This window comes from Leptopilina boulardi, unplaced genomic scaffold (genome assembly GCF_019393585.1).
Source record: "Leptopilina boulardi isolate dan_hultmark-lab unplaced genomic scaffold, ZJU_Lbou_2.1 LbouV2_332, whole genome shotgun sequence".
NCBI classification, from domain to species: Eukaryota; Metazoa; Arthropoda; class Insecta; order Hymenoptera; family Figitidae; genus Leptopilina; species Leptopilina boulardi.
Window position 1 is genome coordinate 3,485,065 of NW_026137899.1, and position 21,529 is coordinate 3,506,593.

General features: G+C 31.5%; 1 protein-coding gene across 3 annotated transcripts in view; it reads right to left on the bottom strand.

Annotated features, from left to right (window-relative positions):
• The window catches only part of LOC127285399 (dynein axonemal intermediate chain 7-like), a 236,925-nt gene that overhangs the window by 193,314 nt on the left and 22,082 nt on the right, over positions 1-21,529 (bottom strand). For all 3 annotated transcript variants that reach the window (XM_051311391.1, XM_051311392.1, XM_051311390.1), the window contains exons 5-9: positions 18,625-18,824; positions 17,153-17,325; positions 16,351-16,626; positions 16,119-16,280; positions 14,993-15,146 (exon numbers count right to left, since the gene is read on the bottom strand). In XM_051311391.1, the coding sequence (XP_051167348.1) occupies positions 14,993-15,146; positions 16,119-16,280; positions 16,351-16,626; positions 17,153-17,325; positions 18,625-18,824 (965 nt within the window). The remainder of the gene's footprint in view (positions 1-14,992; positions 15,147-16,118; positions 16,281-16,350; positions 16,627-17,152; positions 17,326-18,624; positions 18,825-21,529) is intronic.

Below are 21,529 nucleotides of genomic sequence, written 5' to 3' on the forward strand. Positions count from 1 at the left end.
AAAAGTCGCATCACGCAATGTGGATTCGTTCGCTCAGAAAGGCGAAAGATTCACCCAAAAGTGAAAGTGAACGACTTGCGTTTGTAACGTAAGTAAAAATTAATATGAAATTTGTGTGATTTTGCTGGCATCTCGCGAAAGCCGATGGGAGCGCACGAGTGTTTCCGGACCTCACCGCGCCGTATTCCTCCACGCGTGACCGATGTTAAGTTGGTTCTACAATAAGCGCGTCGGACGTGGACGCGATCGTGCTGACGTCACCCATTTGAATAACATTTAAGGAGCTTCTACAATAGCTCCGTATGGCAAGTCCAAGTCCAAGTCGGTTGGAGTTGGTTGCGCACGCATTGTGTTGCCAACTGTCGCCGAGTTGAAAATGAAAAAAAAAATTGTGGGTGATCTCGTGCTCACGAAATAGTTGAGATTATGTACTTTTGAAGCTGTAAACACGCTGTAAAGTTTAATAAATTATTTGTTGTTGTTGCTGTTGATGTTGCCGCCGTCTCATCGTTTTTTAAAGAGAAGAAAAATATAAATTAAATTAAATTTTTCTTTTATAAACAACAAAATTTTTTTCCCCGAATAATACACACATGCAATAAATTTTATATTTGTAATATATAAATATAAAGAAATATACAATAAATGAGATGAACTGTCAATACAAAATTTTTTTTATGTTTTTTATTGACATTATAATAAACGTTTTTCATCATTTTGATTTCACAATATATTAAAAGGGTATTTTCATGAACATAACCTTACAATATTTTTTGCTTATTTTAATATTAGAGAATGCAGATAATTTTCAAAGTTTAATATTTTATGAATGAATTTCTTCGTCTAAAATTCATTGAATATAATTACTATATGTGATAATTCTTTAAAAAGTTAATTTCTTCATGCGTTGCCATATAATATTTTCGTAATCCAATTTCCTGAATTCTCAATTTTTCCATGTAAATAATAACTTTTTCCCTGACAAACAGATTTCTTATTAGAAGAAAAAAAACATTTAAGACTCTACAAACATTTTAAACACTATAATCTAAATACTCTAATCTGAATTTAGTTCTGAAAATAACATTAAAATAATATAGTAAAATAATCTGTTAATGAGAATAATGTAATCTTAAGTTATTTTTAAAAATCGTATTTAATTAAAAATATAATAAGTATGTCAACGCACGTTTTCGATTATTTATTTAAATATTTTTAAATTTAATACCATTTTATAATTACGCTCTTCTTATGTAATGAAATGTAAAAATATTGTAAGGTTATGTTCATGAAAATACCTTTTTAATATATTGTGAAATCAAAATGATGACAAACTTTTATTATAATGTCAATAAAAAACATAAAAAAAAATTTGTATTGACAGTTCATCTTATTAATTGTATATTCTTTTATTACTATATATATCACGCACAATTTTTTTTTTCATTTTCAACTCGGCGACAGTTGGCAACACCATGCGTGCGCAACCAACTCCAACCGACTTGGAGTTGGAGTTGCCAAACGGAGCTATTGTAGAAGCTCCTTGTGACGTCAGCACGTCCACTTTCGCGTCCACGTCCGACGCGCTTATTGTAGAACCGACTTTAGACCCTAGACGGAATGGTCTAAGTCACTCACTTCGAAAGCGGTTGCACCGCAGTAAAGACCTCTCAGAACGGTAGTACCGTGAGTAGGAACTCAAAGTGGTGATACCACGAAAGCGATAAAATCGCAAGCGGTAGCACCGCATGAGTAAAAGAGGTGGTACCTCATGCTCAAGCCATTTTTTCCCACGAAACTACGGCACCGTAAAATAATTGAGAACGGTTAATCGATGTCAAACAGTATGTTAACGAGAAATACTCCGTGTATGATTTTTGTATTTTAATTTTATAATTTTCAAAATGTTTTACGATGCAATATTTTGTATTATGATTTGTATTTCGGTTGTGTTTCATTCTTCACGTGTACCGGAAATTTCGTCATGTTTCGTCGCCATAATTATATTTATGATAATAACTAGCAACTTTGTCATCCGCAAGCGGCCGACTACGTTGTTAGTGTGCATTAACAATATTTTTTATTCATTTTTTTTCAAAAAAATTTAATATTAGAAATGTAAAAAAAATTTCTTTATATTGGATCTACCACCTAAGGAGCAAGGAATATTGCTCGAATGTCAAGCTGATATCAAGCGGGAATATTTTTGTGACTCTTGCACTTTTTTTATTCCAATTATCGTTTTTATATGCCAAATTCTTTTCTTGACGCACTTTCTTTTCATCTTCCGTTTCCGTAGAAAATTTTTTCTTCTTACATGACAAATTATTTTCTTGAAGCACTTTCTTTTTATCTTGAGTTTCCATTGATATTTTTCATTTCCTACATGGCAAATTTTTATCCTTGCGTATTTTCTTTCCATCTTCAATTTTTATAGATAATTTCTTTTTTTTTCCATGTCAAATTTTTTTTTGCGCTCTTTCTTTTTTATTTCTGTTTTATTACGATTACGTTTTCTCAATCTCTCATTCTCCTGTCTTATTATTTTCTGCTCATACGTAACTTCGCGCCTTGCCTTCCTTTTTCTTCCCTTCTCTTTAATTGCTCGATTTATCTTTTTATCATTTTCTTTACTCAGAAAATTTTTCATTGTTAAATATTCATGTGGTGAAATTTTGTTCACAGTATTATAAGTTGTACGAATTATTTTCTTTTCACTAGTGTCATTTAGAGAATGTTTGATTTTTAAATCTTGTGTTAATAGAACTCTGTTAATATTATTACTGGGAATATAATTACTAAAAATATAATTTTTATCTTCCTGAGTTCAATTTATGAAAAGACGGTTCTAATCATTCTCTATTATCGAATTCCTATTGTGAGATGTTCTTACTGTCGGAAAATGATTTAAGATATTATTTTTAAACATTGACTTAAAATGATTTCTCATTTTGTTATTATCAGTTTCATAATTTACACGGTTTGGCATTACGTTAAATAATATAGATGTTGCAAATGCTATTGCATATACTTCACACTTAACACTACCAAAAGGTTGTCGATCAACAGCTTCAAAAACTACTGTTGGTTTAAAAGGGAACAATCTCATTAAACATTTTATTTGATGCACATTTAAACACCCCTCATTAAGGCTATCAAAAATATAAAGCCTTACTCTATTGTAATAAACACAAATTCAGTGACCATAATTGTTGTTCAGTGTCAATTCTTAAACTGAGCTACAAATAAAATCTTAAAACTTATTTTTTTTGTTATCTCAAATGACACATCTGCTATTTTATTATTTTCTATCATTTAGTGCGAAATATACTAAAAGTAATTTGAAATTGTCAAGAAACTAGCCGGGTACGAACCCAGGTAGACTCACAGTACTCAAACCGGGCTCTTAATCCCTTTATGACTCTTTACCTCGACATCTTAGCAGATGAGTCCAATAAAATCAAATGTGTTTTTTTTCTTAAACATACCATCTTCAAAATTTTTCTCATCTTTCTCAAAAATATATACATTGTTGCCAAATATATAAATTGTAAACAACGTTGCCAAATTTTTCTATCCAACCTTTTGAAGCATTTTTCAAGGTTTTTGGATCAGTTATCTGTCTACCTCTGAGAGAGCACGTCGCTAAGTGTAAGCTCTACTCATTAATTGCAATTGAAATCTTTTAAATTCAAACATTTAATCTGAACACTTATTAAAAAACTAAACATTTTATTAAAAAAAAATTAATTCTGACTTTCCATAATAATTATCAATTAAAAATAAATTAAAGTTTAAGTGAACTGTGCCTTTTTTTATTTCTTTCCTTAAACCAACAGATTGAGTTGCTCACGAATTCTAATCGTCAGCAATAGCTCTCGAACACTTTGACGTACTAAACAAGTATATTCAGATTTACAACCTGAAGAAGGGTTAACTTCCAATTTCATTAAAAATAAAGGTAGTGACTATCGCGTCAAATAACGAGACATTTTCATGGTCCTTCGAGCCGGATTTGGACAAAAGATCAGTGAAGTGATTTTTCTTTTGCTACAAATACGCAATAGAAGTTCGGAATACAGTTAATTAAGTGACTTTCTTTTGTTAAAAATAATAAATTGAATGTGTGACAGATAACTCAAGGTAATACACACAGTGTTTCTCAAATTAACTATTCTTGTGAGGAAGATATACTGCTGTGACTAAAGGACAATACTAATAATTGGAGCACCTGCAGTCAAGGGGTTAAGAAGTAGCTGAGACTGGGACATCGCCATCCACCTACCAACCATTATCAAGGACCAGCAAAAGGTAAGCTCATCATCTTGTTCGGAATTGTCAATCCTTTTTTATTTCTAATTATTTCTCCCTCTTTCCTCTCGATCTCGATAAATAAAAAATGGCCGAATTAAACGAAACACAAAAGGCTAGACGAAACAGCTTGGTTCAAAATCGTGCAAATTTGAAGCGTAGAATCACAAAATTATCAAATTATCTCAAAGAAGGAGGTGTCTATGCAAACGTGGAACACGCGGATCGTCACATGTCCATTATAGATTTTGAATTAACAAAATTAGTACAAATTCAAATGGAACTCATTCAATTAGAGCCAGGAAAAAATCATGAAGAAGAGGAAGAAAATATTTACTTCGACTATGAAGAAATTAAAGTTTTAATTAGAAGACTTAAAGAACCTAATCTTGAAGTAGAAATGCGAAATCGCGCATCCGTGAACTCTAGGTCGGGCTCGGTTTATTCACATTCAGCACCTTCAGATTACCTATCGTCACTTCCAAAAATCGAAGCAAAAAGATTTGATGGAACTTTAGAAAATTGGCGAATGTATCGTGACTGGTTTATTCAAACCATTCACAATCGCGAGAACTTAACAGACGCTCAACGGTTAGATTATTTGAAAAGAACACTCACAGGCGAAGCAGAAAAAACAATAAGCGCGTTTCAACCATCAGACGAGAATTATGCCGTTGCATGGAAATTATTAGAATCCACCTATGATATTGAATATGTCCTTATTTTTCGTCACTGCGATCTACTTTTGGAAACTCCTATAATGAAAAGAAGCTCCGCCGACGAAATTCGAAAATTGACGAACCATATTCAAACTCAATTACTTGCCATGAAAGCATTTGGTGAAAAAATTGAAAATTGGAACACTATCATATCACGTGTCATTTTACGCAGTTTAGATAAAGAGACCGAAAGAGAATGGAATCGCTCGAAACAAGGAAACAAGGTTCCTAATTATGAGGATATTTTGAGTTTTTTGAGAGAGCAAGCGACGCGTCTTACATTTATTAAACCAGCAATGACTAATTTTAATAATAATTCGACGAATAATTCGAATGGTAAACCAAAAAATACAAATAATAAGAATAGAGGTCCTGAAAATACCCACTCATTTCTTACTTCAACTGATGAAAAACAATGTGTTATTTGTAATGGAAATCATTCAATAGATAAATGCGATAAATTTCTTGCATTAAACACCCCAGATCGAATTCAAGCAGCAAGAAAGGTTCGTCTTTGCTTGAATTGTTTTCAAAATGATCATAGAACACGTTTCTGTAAGGCTTCTCATTGTTCGATTTGTAAGGGGAGACATAACGATCTCGTGCATCTAACTGAAGAACAACTTCAATCTAGACAATCTTCATCTTGACTATTGTCAAATTCACCCTCTATTATACCTGTCGTTACAACTCTTGTTGCCACTTTACCATCCAGAGATATTATAATTACTGCTGTTATCACTGTCCTTGATTCAAATCTAAAACCGATTCGTTGCCGTACGATTTTGGACACTGGATCCAGCTCAAACTTCATTACTGAAAATCTTGCTAGAAAATTGAATTTACCTCTCAAAAAACTAGAACTTTGTATTGAAGGAATGGCTAACTCTCAATCCAAGACCAATTTTTTGACCACCGCAACAATCAACTCGAGACTCAACAAATATTCAAAAACATTGAATTTTTTAACTGTTCCCAAAATTGGAAATTTATTTCCCAATGAACAAGTCAATCGGGATCAATTTGATATTCCAAAGAGTTTACAATTAGCAGATCCAAAATTTTATCAGCCTGCCCCTGTAGATATGCTTTTAAGCGTAGGTACAACTCTGTCTTTAATTTGTCAAGGTCAAATCAGATTGAATGAATCAAATAACTATGATATGATATTGCAAGAAACACGCCTTGGATGGATCATTGGTGGAAGTATACTATCTGATTCAACAAACAATGAGAGATCTCTATTACAAAATCAGCTAACAGGAATAGAAAGAAAATTAAAAAATTTTTGGGAAATGGATGACGTCTTTACTACTAAAATTTTATCTAAAGAAGAAAAAACCTGTGAAGAACATTTTATCAAAAATGTTAATCGAAATGAAGACAATCAGTTTTTTATTGCCTTACCTTTTAATGAAAAGGTAAAATATTTAGGAAATTCAAAACAATCAGCTCTCAATCGATTCAAAACTCTTCTCCGAAAATTCAAGCGCAATCCAATGATTGAAGAAAAATATTCAACCGTAATGCAAGAATATATTGATCTCGGTCACATGACCGCAATCGATGAGAACTTTCAAGAAGAAGAAGGTTTCTACTTGCCACATTACGCTGTCATAAAAGATTCCAGCCTCTTTACAAAAATGAGAGTTGTTTTCGATGGATCGGCAAAGGACGAAAATGGTCTCTCTCTCAATGACACTCTGATGACCGGACCTACAATTCAACAGGATATCTGTTCACTACTAATTCGCTTCCTCACTCATCAATTCGTTTTGACCGGTGACATAGAAAAAATGTATCAGCAATTTTGGGTCAGAGAAGAAGACAGAAAATATCAAAAGATCTGGTGGAAAGATGCCAATGGTAAAGAAAAAATTTTTCATCTAAATACAGTCACATTTGGGTTATCTGCCGCTCCATTTTTAGCCATTCGTTGTCTACACCAATTAGCTGATGACTTTAACAACGAATTTCCAGAAGCTGCAAAGGTGATTAAAGAAGACATATACGTCGATGATTTACTAACAGGCACTAATGAATTCGAATCAGCATTGAATCTCCGAAACGACGTAATAGAATTGTTAAAAAAGGGACAATTAAATATGCGACAATGGGCCTCCAACGACCCTCGACTCTTGGAAGGACTAGCTGAAAGTAATGTGAATGTTAAAATGAAATTTTCCGAAGATTCAACAATTAAAACTTTGGGCCTATATTGGAAATCAAATACAGACGAGATTGCATATACCATTCATCCTATAGCAACAAATGTTAAAATGACTAAGCGAATAATGTTGTCAGAAGTAGCGAAAATATTTGACCCGCTCGGATTCTTGGGTCCAGTGATAATAAAAGGAAGAATGATTCTACATCGTTTGTGGTTAGATAAACTTGATTGGGACGATGCCGTACCTCTGAGTATTTTTACAGATTGGAAAAAATACTTCAGTCAATTAATTAAACTAAATAACATTTCTTTTGAAAGGAAGGTGATTATTTCAGAAGCTAGGGATATTCAACTTCACGGGTTCTGCGACGCAAGTGAAAAAGGATATGGTGCATGTATTTATATTCGCTCCACGAATATTCACGGAAAAATTCAAACACGTTTACTCTGTTCAAAGGCCCGTGTAGCACCAAACTACTTCCTTACCTCGTCTAGAATTATGTTCAGCATCTTTGTTATCAGATTTATTCACGTCAGTTCAACAGGCCATAAAACATCAAATTAATAGAATAATTTTTTGGTCAGATTCAATGATCGCTCTTCATTGGATTAAAACTCCACCACATAAATTATTGGTATTTGTGGGAAACAGAGTCTCAAACATACAACAGAAAACTGAAAATAGTGAATGGCGACATGTGAGATCAACTGACAATCCTGCTGATCATCTTTCTCGAGGATTGTATCCAAAGGAATTCATAGAAGATTCAAACTGGAAAAATGGTCAAATTTGGCTCAGTCAAGATGAATCCACTTGGCCAATCAGTGAACTAACTGTTTTACCAGAAATCCCAGAATTACGAAAAACACAATGTCTTATCTCTAACTCGAAAGGAAATTCTAAAACTGAAGCTGTTATCAAGGAAAACAATACGGAATGTGCTGAAAATGAAATACCATGGATCTTAAAATTTTCATCGATTGGTTTTTTAAGAAAATTATTCGCGTTCGGTCTACGCTTCAAGAATAAAAATAAGGGTCCACTTTCTGCCAACGAATTATTAGCAGCAAATGAAAAAATCATAAAATTGGTACAAGAATTAACATTCTCTGAGGAAATCAAGGAACTGAAGAGAAGGGAATGTTTATCACCAAATCATAAATGGAAAAGACTGAACCCTTTTCTCGACGAAAACGGCCTAGTAAGAGTAGGTGGACGATTAAAAAAAAAATCCCATACTCAGAAAAATATCCTCTATTGATACCCAAAAACCATCTAAAAATTTTCAGCGCAATTATGCTACAAATTGTTCTTGAAACTTTTCGACAATTTTGCTTAGCATGTTTGCAGAAAGTTTTTGCTGCAAACTTGTCAAGGGAGGACATTTCAATATTTGCCACAAGTTTGCTGCAAACTTACCTTACAAACTTTCAAACCTTGCACTGCAAACTTGCTGCAAGTTTCCGTACTATTTGGGTTGTTCTTTTCTCTGTCACCGAAAACCCAGCAGGGATCCGGACGGAATGAATGAATGAATACCAAGATTATTATAGTTAATTTTTGTCGTCTCCATGTAATAATAATTTACGTATTCCAAATATATTTTTTTGATTAAATTGAATGTTAAAAATTCATTTTCCGAACCCTACCCGGCGAGCTAATCCTCATAACATTCATCACACGTTTATTGAACGTAACAGTTCTATGCTGAGAGAAACTCTGTTCACCAACGTATTTTCAGTGTACCTGTCGAAGGATTGGGTCATCGCTGTTAATTGTTCTCTATTGTAGTAGAGGATGCAGGTATGGTTTATATATATGTTACAGGAAATAAAAATAAATGGACCAAAAACTAGTCGTCAGTATAGAAGAATCAAAAGATATGACGTTTTGGATATAGTAGGTGTTTCGAAATTAATAGCAAAGTGCGACACTGATGAAATAAAGTATTTTGTTCCGTTAGAAAATTTATTTGAAATTTTGGAAGCAGACCACGGGGCTAATGGCCACGGTGGTCGTGACCGAATGGTAGACGCAATAAATCAAAAATAGGGTAACTGCACCAGTGGTAGATCATGCACCAGTGGTGGATCAACTGCGAGAAAAATGGTCATTTGTGTTTACACGTTTGTAAGTAAATGAACCGCAAGTTTCGGTAATTGTTAAGAAAGTTATACAGATCAATATTACAATTTAAAAAAATTTTTAAATTCATCGCGAAGAAAGCAGGACAACAATTACTGAAGTGGTGACAGAAAACAAGAGTTTTCCTTAACATGTAAGTTAAGAGTATATTTTGGAATAGAAAGCTTTGGAGCCATTTTAGGACAATTTTTAATTCTTTTCACAATAGGAGGCATTTCGTTTCATCCCCATAGAGCCCTGAGAACAATATTTACGTCTTTAAGTAGCGCGTGTCCATTGTTTTGGGGTGATCCACTACTGGAACCAAAAAAATAACAAAATCTAGTGGTGGATCAGTCCTACTTTTCGCCTGTTGACGCATTGTTTTATTGAAAATTTTATGAGTTAAATTTTAGTTAACACTAATTCAAATGTTTATTAATTGTTAACACCTGGGGGTCGATTACATAACTTTCCCACTTCCCACATCTCACTTCCCACATTTTACATCCCACATCTCACTTCCCACATTTTACATCCCACATCTCACTTCCTACATTTTACATCCCACTTCCCACATTTTACATCCCACATCCCACATCCCATATTTCACATCTCACTTCCCATATTTCATATCCCACTTCCCATATTTCACATCTCACTTCTTACTTCCCATATTTCATATCCACTTCCCACTTCCCATATTTCACATACCACATCCCACTTCCCATATTTCACATTCCACATCTCACTTCCCACATTTCACATCCCACTTCTCACATTTCACTTTTCACACTTCACATCTCACATTGTACATTACACTTTTCTTATCGCGCTTCCCACCTTTTATATCCCACTTCTCACATCTCTCCCATTTCCCACAAGATGTTGGATGTGGAAAGTGGTATGCAAAATGTGGGAACTGAGAAGGGGGATGTAAAATGTGGGAAGTGAGATGTAGGAAATGGGATGTGGGAATTGAGAAGTGGGATGTAAAATGTAGGAAGTGAGATGTGGGATGTAAAATGTGGGAAGTGAGAAGTGGGAAGTAAAATGTGGGAAGTGAGATGTGGGAAATGGGATGTGGGAATTGAGAAGTGGGATGTAAAATGTGTGAAGTGGGAAGTGAGATGTGGGATGTAAAATGTGGGAAGTGGGAAAGTTACGTAATCGACCCCCTGATTTCAAATTGTTAAATTTTTGTTGAATTAAAATACCCAGAATTAATAAATGTTATTTATCATTGAAACTGAAGCTTTAAGAGTTTCTATTTATTTATTACCAAAAATTCTAATAAAAAGATGATTAATTAATATTTAGTCACATTATACCTATAGAAATGAAAGAGGAGGGGATATGGATAGGAAAGTGAATTTGAAAATCTGTCCGTAAAGCCTTATAAAAGTTGCAAAACGTCTCAGTCTCGTAATTTTGAAATGCAATGTTTTTTAGTATGATTTTTTAAGTGATCCACCATTGGAGGAATCTATAACCATGACTGATGCAAACAGTGATCCAGAATAGGATCATTGACAAATTATCTTTGATGGAGCATTAAAGTAAACGTAGGTGTCAAAATTAAGTCTAACCTTGAAGGAAATGTCTATTGGAACTATCTGGTCCATAATACTATAAAGAATAACCTCGAATTTGTCTAAAAACAACCTATACAGAACTTCAAAGTCAAAATAAGAAAGTTAAGGGGCTTAACTGATCCACCACTGGTTCAGTTACCCTATTCTACGAATTAATGTTTTGTATAAAATAAGTTTAGATAAACCAAGTGTCTCTCATAGCAATGATGATAAAAATATTTATAATTTTGCACAAGTTAATAGCTGCCACTACGATTACCAAGATTGTGATAAAATTACATATGAAGATTTTGATGATGCTGATGATGCAGATGATGATGACGATGATTATGTATCTTGCGACGAAGACGAGCAGTTTGAAGACGCTGAAGACAATTTATTTTTGGATTTTGAAGATGTAATGATCTGACTTTTTATTGCCAAAGGATTTGCTCGCCGGATGGAGTCCGGGTACCTATTTTGACTAGTTATTTTAAATCTCGGTAGATGGCGTGAAGCGCCATCTATGTTTCGATTCATTTCGGAACTATTTCTTACTATGATGTAGAGGAGAGGTGTAGTCATCAACGAGACTTTATTTAAACCTTCGAAAGAGAATATATTGTTTAAATAAAAGAATAAGAAAATATACAAAAATGAATTATTACATAAAATAATATAAGAACAAAAGAAGCTATACAATGCAAATAAAATACTAAACTCTAGAAAACATAACGATAAAAAAACTAGCTATTCTAGAGGAGCGTTTGCTGAGCTCCGATCACGCTCGTCATTAATCCAGAATCAAACGGATTTAAACATATTTACCACGTTCGCGAAGATGTTGATCAGGACGACGCATATTACTTTCGCGTGAGGTACTTTCTAGAATTTACCTCCTAGACGACGGTACGGACGGATACTAGGGTCGTGCACGCTTGGTCGATTATTATTCGTAATCGGGTAGAAGCTAGAGATTGGATTCGGTTCCAATATTCATGGCCGACGCGATGCTAGTGCGAAGTAATATTCACTAGTGTGTTCCGCAGAAGCACCTACAGGAACAAGTACAGCTCCTTCTAGGAAGTGAGGAAGGCTCTGGTGTTCAGAGTGACGCACCTCTACTGAGCACCAGGTGCCAGAAGTGAGTCGCTTCCAATCGTCAGAGAAGCACCTCTAGGCGAGTCGGAAGAAGACTGAGGAAAAGGTGCGAGACGAAAGGTCTATCACTAGCAGCTAGGTGACAGCGAGTGGTGGGGGAAGAGAGTGACACTACTACTTACGCTGTCTACTTTCTCTCTTTTCGCCGCGCCACTATACTACGATACTCTATCGTTACAATGAAAAAGATGTTTTAATAAATCGATCTATTTTTCTAAAACTTACATTCACTTACACATTTGACACTCAAGGGTTTAATTTTAGAAATTCATTCATAAGCACTCTAAATGTCTATTAACCATTCCTAATAGTTATTTACAACAAATATTTCGTCGATTAACGACAATATTTTACAAGGAACCGAAACGTAACCGAATCGTAACCCAATTCGGTTACAACTCGGTTTACCCAATCCGCCAGGAATCATCGTGACATTTCGTTAGCGATTGGTCAAGTTTGTTCAGACTCGCTCGGTTGCCTTCGGTCCCTCTTCCCCAACTTTCTTTTCTGAAATTTTCGTATCGGCTATACCAAAATGTGAAAATATTGAAGCAATTAACGTAATCATTTTATAATGATATTTCTAAAATTTTTAATAAAAATTGGCATTTGAGTTTCCTATAGTAAAATTTTAATTTTTCAAATGACTTTACTAATTTTTATTTTCTAACTTATATTACATAATATTATTTTTATTTCAGGCTTTCTTAAAGGTGATAATAATAATTAATGAAATCCGTTAGTTTCCATTACATGCTACCAACTATAGTAAAAAAAGATTTCAAAATATTAAATATTATACACATTACAATTTTTCTTTCCGTGCATGTGCAGAATGCTGTATACGCTATAACTTTAAAGATGTCGGACGCAATGAAAACGATGTGACAGATTAACGCTACCAAAGAGTTTTTGTGCAAAGTGTTAAATGAAATCTTTATTTATCGAAGAGTATTAAATTTTCTATTCACAAACAAAAATACTCTGTATAAGTTGGCAAAGAAATGTAATCGCCATATTTATTAGACCTTTTTAAATTGTAAATAGCTTGACACTCTTCAATTTAGAAAGTAAAAATAACAAATAATAAACATAAGATGACAAAAATAAGATATCTCACGTTTCGGACGAAAACTATAAAACCATTACTATTGTTAACAATCAAGGATCGGCTTGACGAGTCTTTAGCCGTTTATGAGGCAATTAAGTCATTAAAGTAGCTAAATTCTATTTCAGGTCAAGTTTATTATTTTAAGGCCCTTTACCTTATGGGGCGTTTTTAATGCATTTTATCAATGGGCGTTTCCAACATTTCCCCCACTATGTAATTTGTCTCCCACTCACAAAATTTTGTATCTTGTCATTTTTTGCATCTTGTCATCACATCATTCAAAATTCAGAAGTAACACAAAAACCATGTTAAACTCGCGCAATAGAAATTGTAACAATGTTTACTTATCATGTTAAATATATGTATTAACCCAACCAGTTTCGAATTTATTTATATATCCTGTACGACTATTATTAATTTAAAGGTCGTGATATGGGAAGTTTCTCATACGTATCAAACACAAAGATTGATTAATAATTAAAACAAATGCTAATTTCAGAAGAGTTAAAGAAATATTTTTATTCACGAGTGTTTATTAATTAAATGACACTTTCCTTTTATTGTTTTAAGTGCTTTTCTTTCTTTTTTTGTGTTAACTGTTAAGCAGAATACTATCTATTTAAATCAACGTGAAATAGAAATTGATATATTTAGACAATATCCGCAAAGTATCATAACAAATAACCGTGAAATGTGAAAATTTAAAAAATTCTTAATTCTAATTATATTTTTATAATTATATCAATTCCAGAATATCTAGCTGAATTCCAGGCAGTTGTGTCATTATATTTTTTACTTTCAAAAATTTTATATATTTGTCCTAAATATAAAATATATTTGCAGCAAATAAACTTTTCTTTGTCTCGAATAAAACCATATTTTTAAATTAAATAAACCAATTTAAATGGGCCATTCTCTGCCGAACGGATATCCCCTACTGCCCAAAATTGGTTTGATATTAAAAAACAATACGATAGGTACATGAAATTGTAGCTTAAGATGTCTAGTTTCATTTGCCGTTTTTGAAAATATAAATATGGACGATAAATATGGCGCCTGGAATAAAAAAATGCAAACAAAAAAATATAATTGTTGTTGTCAAAGCTTCAAAAATTAGTTGAATTATTCAGACAAGGTATATTAACTGCTTCTGGGGATCACTGATTACGAATATGATGAATCTGAAGTTAATTTTTAAAAATTAAAAATGGCGGACGATTTTCTAAAACTTTATCAGATATACTTGAAACTTTTTACTCAGGGGTTTTTTGGGGCCGCTGATTACGAATTTTAAATTTGTTTTTGAAAATTCAACATGGCGGATCCAATACAGCAATTGTAACTTTAAAAAAAAATGTAATTTTGTTATTAATTTTATTATCTGGGTGTTTTTAGATATACCTTTAAAAAACTGACATTATATTCGAAATCAGCGACCCCAAAAACCTCCGAGTAAAAAGTTTTAAGTGAATCTGATAAAGTTTTAGAAAATCTTAAGCTACAATTTCATGTACCTATCGTATGATTTTTTAATATCAAACCAATTTTGGGCAGTAGATGGTGTCCGTTGGGCAGAGAATGGCCTAAATATAAAAATTTATTTGAGATCGATCGATCGATCCAGAGATTCGGAAATGTTAGAAAATAAAAAAAAATAGTGGCTTATATTGACACCGAGTGTCCTCTGTGATCGAAAAAAATAGGTGTGTTTTTGGAGTGATGAGAGAGGAAGAAAATATGTTCAGAATGTGTAGAAAAAATTATTTATGACATTTATTCTCTTAAAACATATTAAAAAAATATATATTAAGTATTACGAACTTTAATGTAATTAGAGCAAGGGCTTCCATCGCAGCTTCTAAAGCTTTCATTTCCGCTTCTATTACTTCTGGAGTTCTTTCCGATTCTGGAGCTGATGGAGGAGCTTTATAAGGTTTTGAGAATGGTACAAATCTTAATTTCTTGGGAATTTGTACTATGGATAAAATATTGATAAATTAATTTCAATAATTTTTTGGAAATTGACTTAGGTTCTATTTTTTCTCTAATAAGTTTTTTAATTTATGGAAAAAAATTATTATTTTTTGCTCACATAAAAACAAGATTTTTATTTTTTGTTCTGATAAAGATAACTTTTTTCTTAGATTAAACAATTAAAATAAAATTACAGTTTTATTTGCTAAACGAGTATAAAGAATACTAAATACCAAAAATAAACAAAAATTTTAATTAATAAATAAATATCGTTATACCCTGATATATGAAATAATGGAAATTTTTAGTTTGAAAAAGACGAACATTTGAATTTGAAGTTTAATTTTCATACTATAAGAGGCTGTTTACAAAATACGTAACGCTTTTTTGGAAATTTCAACACCTCCCCCATGTAACGCACAGTTACATACATTAGCACCATTTTTTTGTCTGACCGTAACAAATAGCTTGACCCACCCTCCCCCCTGGAAGCATTATGTATTTTGTGAACAGCCCTGGCGGATCTCGAAATCGGAATGTACGCTGAATTCGTTGTACATTCGTTACACATTGGTTAAACATTTAGTTGGAGAGAAAATTGTGTAGAAACTGAGTGGAAACTGTGGAAAAGTGTAATTGAATTGAATAATAAAAGTATTTAGTGATAGATTTTCCACAGTTTCCACTCAATTTTCACTCCAACTAAATTTTTAACCAATGTGTAACGAATGTACAACGAATTCAGCGTACATTCCGATTTCGAGATTTTCCAGGGAGCCCCTAAAAGAATTTAATAAATAAGAATCATTTTTTTCAAAAACATTTTGAATTCTAAAAATTTTATGTTCTAATTAATATATTATATTTAGCGACCATTGAACCCCAAGTTACTCGCAGCAGGTTAAAAAATTTTTATATAACTACAAAAATATAGAAATTAATATTAGATTCAATACATAAATAATGAACTGACAAGTTGTAAGGAAAATATCCCTTCTCATATCCTTCGGTTGAGGTGGTTGATAAAGTAAATCGATATGATAAATTCCTCCTAATATTACGTATTTTCGAAGATTTATCTCAGTTTTTTCACATCTGGTAAACAAAGCTTGTCGCAATTCTTCCCTAACCTCAACTAATGACAAAAAAATTTGAATATTAATTAATTTTATTAATATTAATTAAAACATTAAATTCAAATATACCTTCATTTTGAATTATAATTTCATCAGGAGTTGGTAAATAAGGAAGAGGCTCTGGCTCAAGTTCCCGTTCTAATTTCTTTTGAGATTTTTGAAAATCTATTTTTTTTCCATTTTTGTTTTTTTTCTCGGATTTTATTATTTGAGTTGGTGGTGGTGGATTGGTCAATTTCTCAAGAAGCATTTTTTTCTCCTCTAATCTTAATTGACGACCTTCTTTTTGATCTTTTCGTATTTTATTCTTCGTATTAAATTCACTTTCACAGTATTTCAGTAGATCTAAAATAATAATTCCCTTTCAAAAAATTATTCAATGTATAATAAATAAATTAAATATTAATTAAACGAGTTCGCGTTGCAGTCGAGGTTGCGGTATATCTGTAATACGATTTGAAAAAATAAAGATAATTCGACACCCACCTCTAAAGTTAAGTACCTATTATGAAGAATTCCAACTCTCTATTAGAATAATTTCGATTTTATAGAATTAAATAAATCAATCGAAGATCAGGAAAAATATCATTAAGCAGTAGTGTATAAATTTGAAAGTAAAGTTCTTTTTTTAATTTTGTGGTTTTGTATCGTCTAAAACAATCCTTATATTATGTGAGAAAAATTTCGGTGAGTAAAGTAAATTTTATTGCGTAAAGTGAATCACTTTACACACCGTTTTAAAAAGAGCTTCTTTACACACACTTTACGGTGTATAAAATTTAACTTTAGAGGTTAGTGTTGCAAAAAATAAATGACTAAATTAAAAAATATTTTCAAAAATAAAAATTTAAGAAAAAATAGCACAAACTACCCATGTTCATCTGACATTTCTCAGGAATATTGGGAATAGTGTATGATGTGCCCAAATCAGAATAATGATCATAGTTTAACCAAAGTCCTCTAATAGCCATTGCATAGCAATCTATATCAGGTGGCATTTTTATGGTCAAGTTGACCTCATCGAAATTTACCTCTATTGGTTTTCTAAATTTCAGACAAAAAATGGTAAATACAGTGTGAAAAATATTAATAAAATTATTTAATTTCAAACATTAAATGATATTTTTAATGGACCGCATTAATATCTTATAAAATTCATTAGTCAGAATTTATATATTTAAAATAATTTCATTAAATTGAATTTTTGTTTCATCAAATTGGAGTTTGTGAATATCCCCTAACTGATAAGTGTCAAATTAACTGAATTATATATGTCCTTCAAACTATACTGTTTTCAGATATATAATTTTAATTAAAAACTTTCGATTTTTTACAATTTTTTCAAAGTTATATAACAAATAAATTTATTATATTATATTATATTATATTATATTATATTATATTATATTATATTATATTATATTATAGTAAAAAAATAAATAAAATTTTTTAAAATAAATTATTCTAAATTTTAAATATTTATTTGTATTTCATAAGTTTTGAGATCTTTAAGGTTTCTTAGCTAAAATCAAATTACAACCTAATCTAAATTTATAGTTAATTATGATTCAAAAATAATGAGTTTTAACATTCTTATTTTAAATATATTTTGAATTAAAAAAATCATTATTTCTTACGTTTGTTAATAAAAAGTAATATGTTTAATATTATTAAAGTTTATTATTTCTTATTTAATTAAATATAAATAAATTATCACAAACTACCATAAATTTATTCAAATAACCTGTTTTTCATAAAAATATTAGAAAACATTTAAAATTGATTAAAATTGTCTTAAACGCTTGTTTACAATTGTTATCTATATTTTATCAAATGTTAAACGTTCTTTTTTAAAATAATTCTACACAGTACTGAGAGCTGTGAGGAAAGCAGTCATGACTTCGAGCAAAGAATTTATTGCTATATTTGTATAGCTCTGAATACTCTGTTGTCCATTAATATGAACCGAAATTCTGATTATTGTCAACAAATTTAGTGATTATTTTCTGCAGAGCATTGAGTGCTATGCGGAGAGCATTCGGATCTCTGGAATTTAATTTTTTGGTTTACACAGTAGCCAGTGCTGTGAGAAAAAATTCTCATTGTCAGTGCTTTCAGATTTTCTCCGTGTACATCTCTTCTAAATTAAAAAAATGTTTAGATAGATTCAACGGTTTCTAAAATTCTGTATTTTTCAAAAAATTCAAACGTTAAGAATCTCTGATTTTAAACTGAATTCTCTGTCTTTAACAGACTTTCGAAATTCCACCTCTATTCCCAGTTGATCGCCACCTTGTAAATTTTATAGGATATTTTTATTAGATAAGCGAAGAAAAATGTCACCTGTCTTTTTCAGGAATTTGTTTGATTGTTATAGGCAAACGAATTAGAGCCCAGATGCAGCAGACAAGATCAATTGATTTTTGAATAAATCGAGCATTTCTCAAATCCATTCTTAACATGTCTTTCTCTATATGTCGCAGAAGTTTGTAAGTAGCTGCGTCTATCCAAGACTGAAGTTTATTTCGAAGTTCTTGACGAATCTAAATTCGTTTACTATGTTTTGTAAGTGACCATTAACAATTAAGTGAAGCATTTTTTTTGTTGAAGAAATTAAAATTTTACTGAATCTGATTTCAAATAATTTTTTTTGTTTAGGGGAGATTACGGTGATTTATCTTCAAAAAAATCGAATTTTTTTAAAATTTTTGGTTAGTATAACTATTTAAGAACACGGTAAAATTAGTCTAAAGTATTTCCAAGGTCTGGTACTGCTATAAATTGAGTAGAAACATGCAATAACTCAGCGAGAGCGCGAACGCATGCGTTTATACTGGTCGGGTAGCAGTAAATGGCCCAGAGGCACTCACTGCTATTTAATTGCCATTAGATTACTTGAAAATGATCTTTTAGTAGCCAAAGAAGAATCTATGTATGGAAACGGTATCGCCGATTGAGTAAGAATCACTTTTTTATTTAATTTCTACATAAAAAATTTAAACGCGTTTTTCTCGAAACTGCATATTTTCAACTTTGTTACACTTTTATTTTAAAACTGCTATTCAACCAACTTCAAATTTGGACAGTATGTTCCTTGCATGTTTAGTTTTCGTGTAAACTAGAATTTTTAAAATCCATTAATATTTTCAAATGTTATAAATAATTTAAGTTGCAAAATTCTTGTCGAAAAATTAAAAAAGTTTTCCAATCATTTTTTTTCAATAAATATTTCTGATTCTAGTATACACGATAGTCAAAATAGTACAGATTATGAAAATTTTTGTTTTTTTTTATTTTAGATTAACTGTTTCAGAGAAAAACTGTGACAAACTTTTAAAGTGTACTACTTCCGGCAACCATTTTTTAATAGATTATTTAAAAAAAGCGAGGGTCTGTATTTATTACACGGACGGAGAATTTTGATCGTAACAACGTATTTTTTAATTAATTAAAATATATTTTATAAGATTATTATTTAGTATTTATTTAGTACATAAACACACTGAAAAAAATGTATTTGATTCAAATAATCGGTTGCTTGAATAAATATTTATAAACCAAATAATTTTTATTTGAATTAAATAAATTGTACTTGAACCAATAATAATTTTTGTATTTGAAACAAATACCATTTCATTTACTGAAATAATAATTATTTGATACAAATAAATATTTATTCGATAATAACCAAGTAACCGATTATTTGAATTAAATAAATTTTTTTCAGTGTATAAAATTTGAAGAAACTGACAATAATTTCCAAATAATTAAATTTAAAAATATTCAAAACGTAATCCCACATTATTACCAATTGCTGAAATTTGACTCCGGAATAATATCAAAACATAACCTCAATTATGGATTTACTCTGTTCAAAAATTGTGGTGGACCAGTTAACTATAACAACACAGCCACACAAAAAAAAGTGCCTGGTTGGGAGATCAAAGTACCCTACCCCCATATATTTTGGACCGCTAAAGACGAATCTGAAGTCCATTTTGCTCCTGTACGTGTGCGTTTTTTCCTAACCTCAAAAAACATTTCACATTTTTGGTGGTATACGATTCTTTTAAAAAATTGATGGATTTATATGAAACTAGGTATTTAGAGGTTTTTGAGGTCACTGATTACGAATCTAAAGTCAGTTCTTAAAAATTCAAAATGGCGGATCCAATATGGAGGTAGAATTTTTAAAAAATTGGTGGATTTTTATGAAACTTAATGTCAAGGATTTTTTGTGGTCGCTGATTGACAATTTGAAGTCAGATTTTTATAATTCAACATGACGGTCGAATACGTTTTTTCAAATTCGGAGAAGGAGGAATTTTTAATTCGTCTTCCACATTGGATCCGTCATTTTGAATTTTGAAAAAGTGACTTCAGATTCTTAATCAGCTACCTCAAAAATCTCCGAGTAACAATTTTGAAGCCGATCCGAATGATTTTTATTTTTTCTTCCGACATATTGGATCCGACATTTTGAATTTTTAAAAGCAAACTTCAGATTTGTAATGAGCGGCCCTTAAAACCCTCAAGTAACAAATTCCATAAAAAATCCAACAATTTTTAAAAAAATTTCTAAAAAATTATTAATTTTCAAAAAATTTGTCCGCCATATTGGATCCGCTATTTTGAATTTTCAAAATCTGACTTTATATTCGTAATCAGCGACCTAAAAAACCCCTAAATACCCAGTTTAATATAAATCCATCAATTTAAAAAAATGGTATACCATCAAAAATGTGAAATGTTTTTTGAGGTTAGGAAGAAACGCACACGTGCAGGAGCAAATAGGACTTCAGATTCGTGTTCAGCGGCCCAAAATATATGCGGGTAGGGTACTTTGATCTCCCAACCAGGGCACTTTTTTATTTTGTGTGGCTGTGCAATTCTTGAACAGAATACATCCATGATTGAGGTAATGTTTTAATATTATTCCGGTGCAAAATTTCGGTAATTGGCAATACTGTGACTATACTACAGGTCAACACCACACTACACGATCGCGGATCGCTCTGGGTATCTAACGGTCAGGGAAAGTCAGGGAAATGTCAGAGAATTTTGTTGGTCAGGGAATTTCAGAAAATTTCATTCAAAGTTAGTAAAATTTCTGTAAATTTCTACAAAAATTAAAATTTTTTGTGAATTTAAAAATTTTTTAATCTAAAAAAACTTGAATGGTTTTTATTACCATTTGTTACTACTATTAGAAATTAATTTATTGTTAAATATGTCAGTAACAATATTT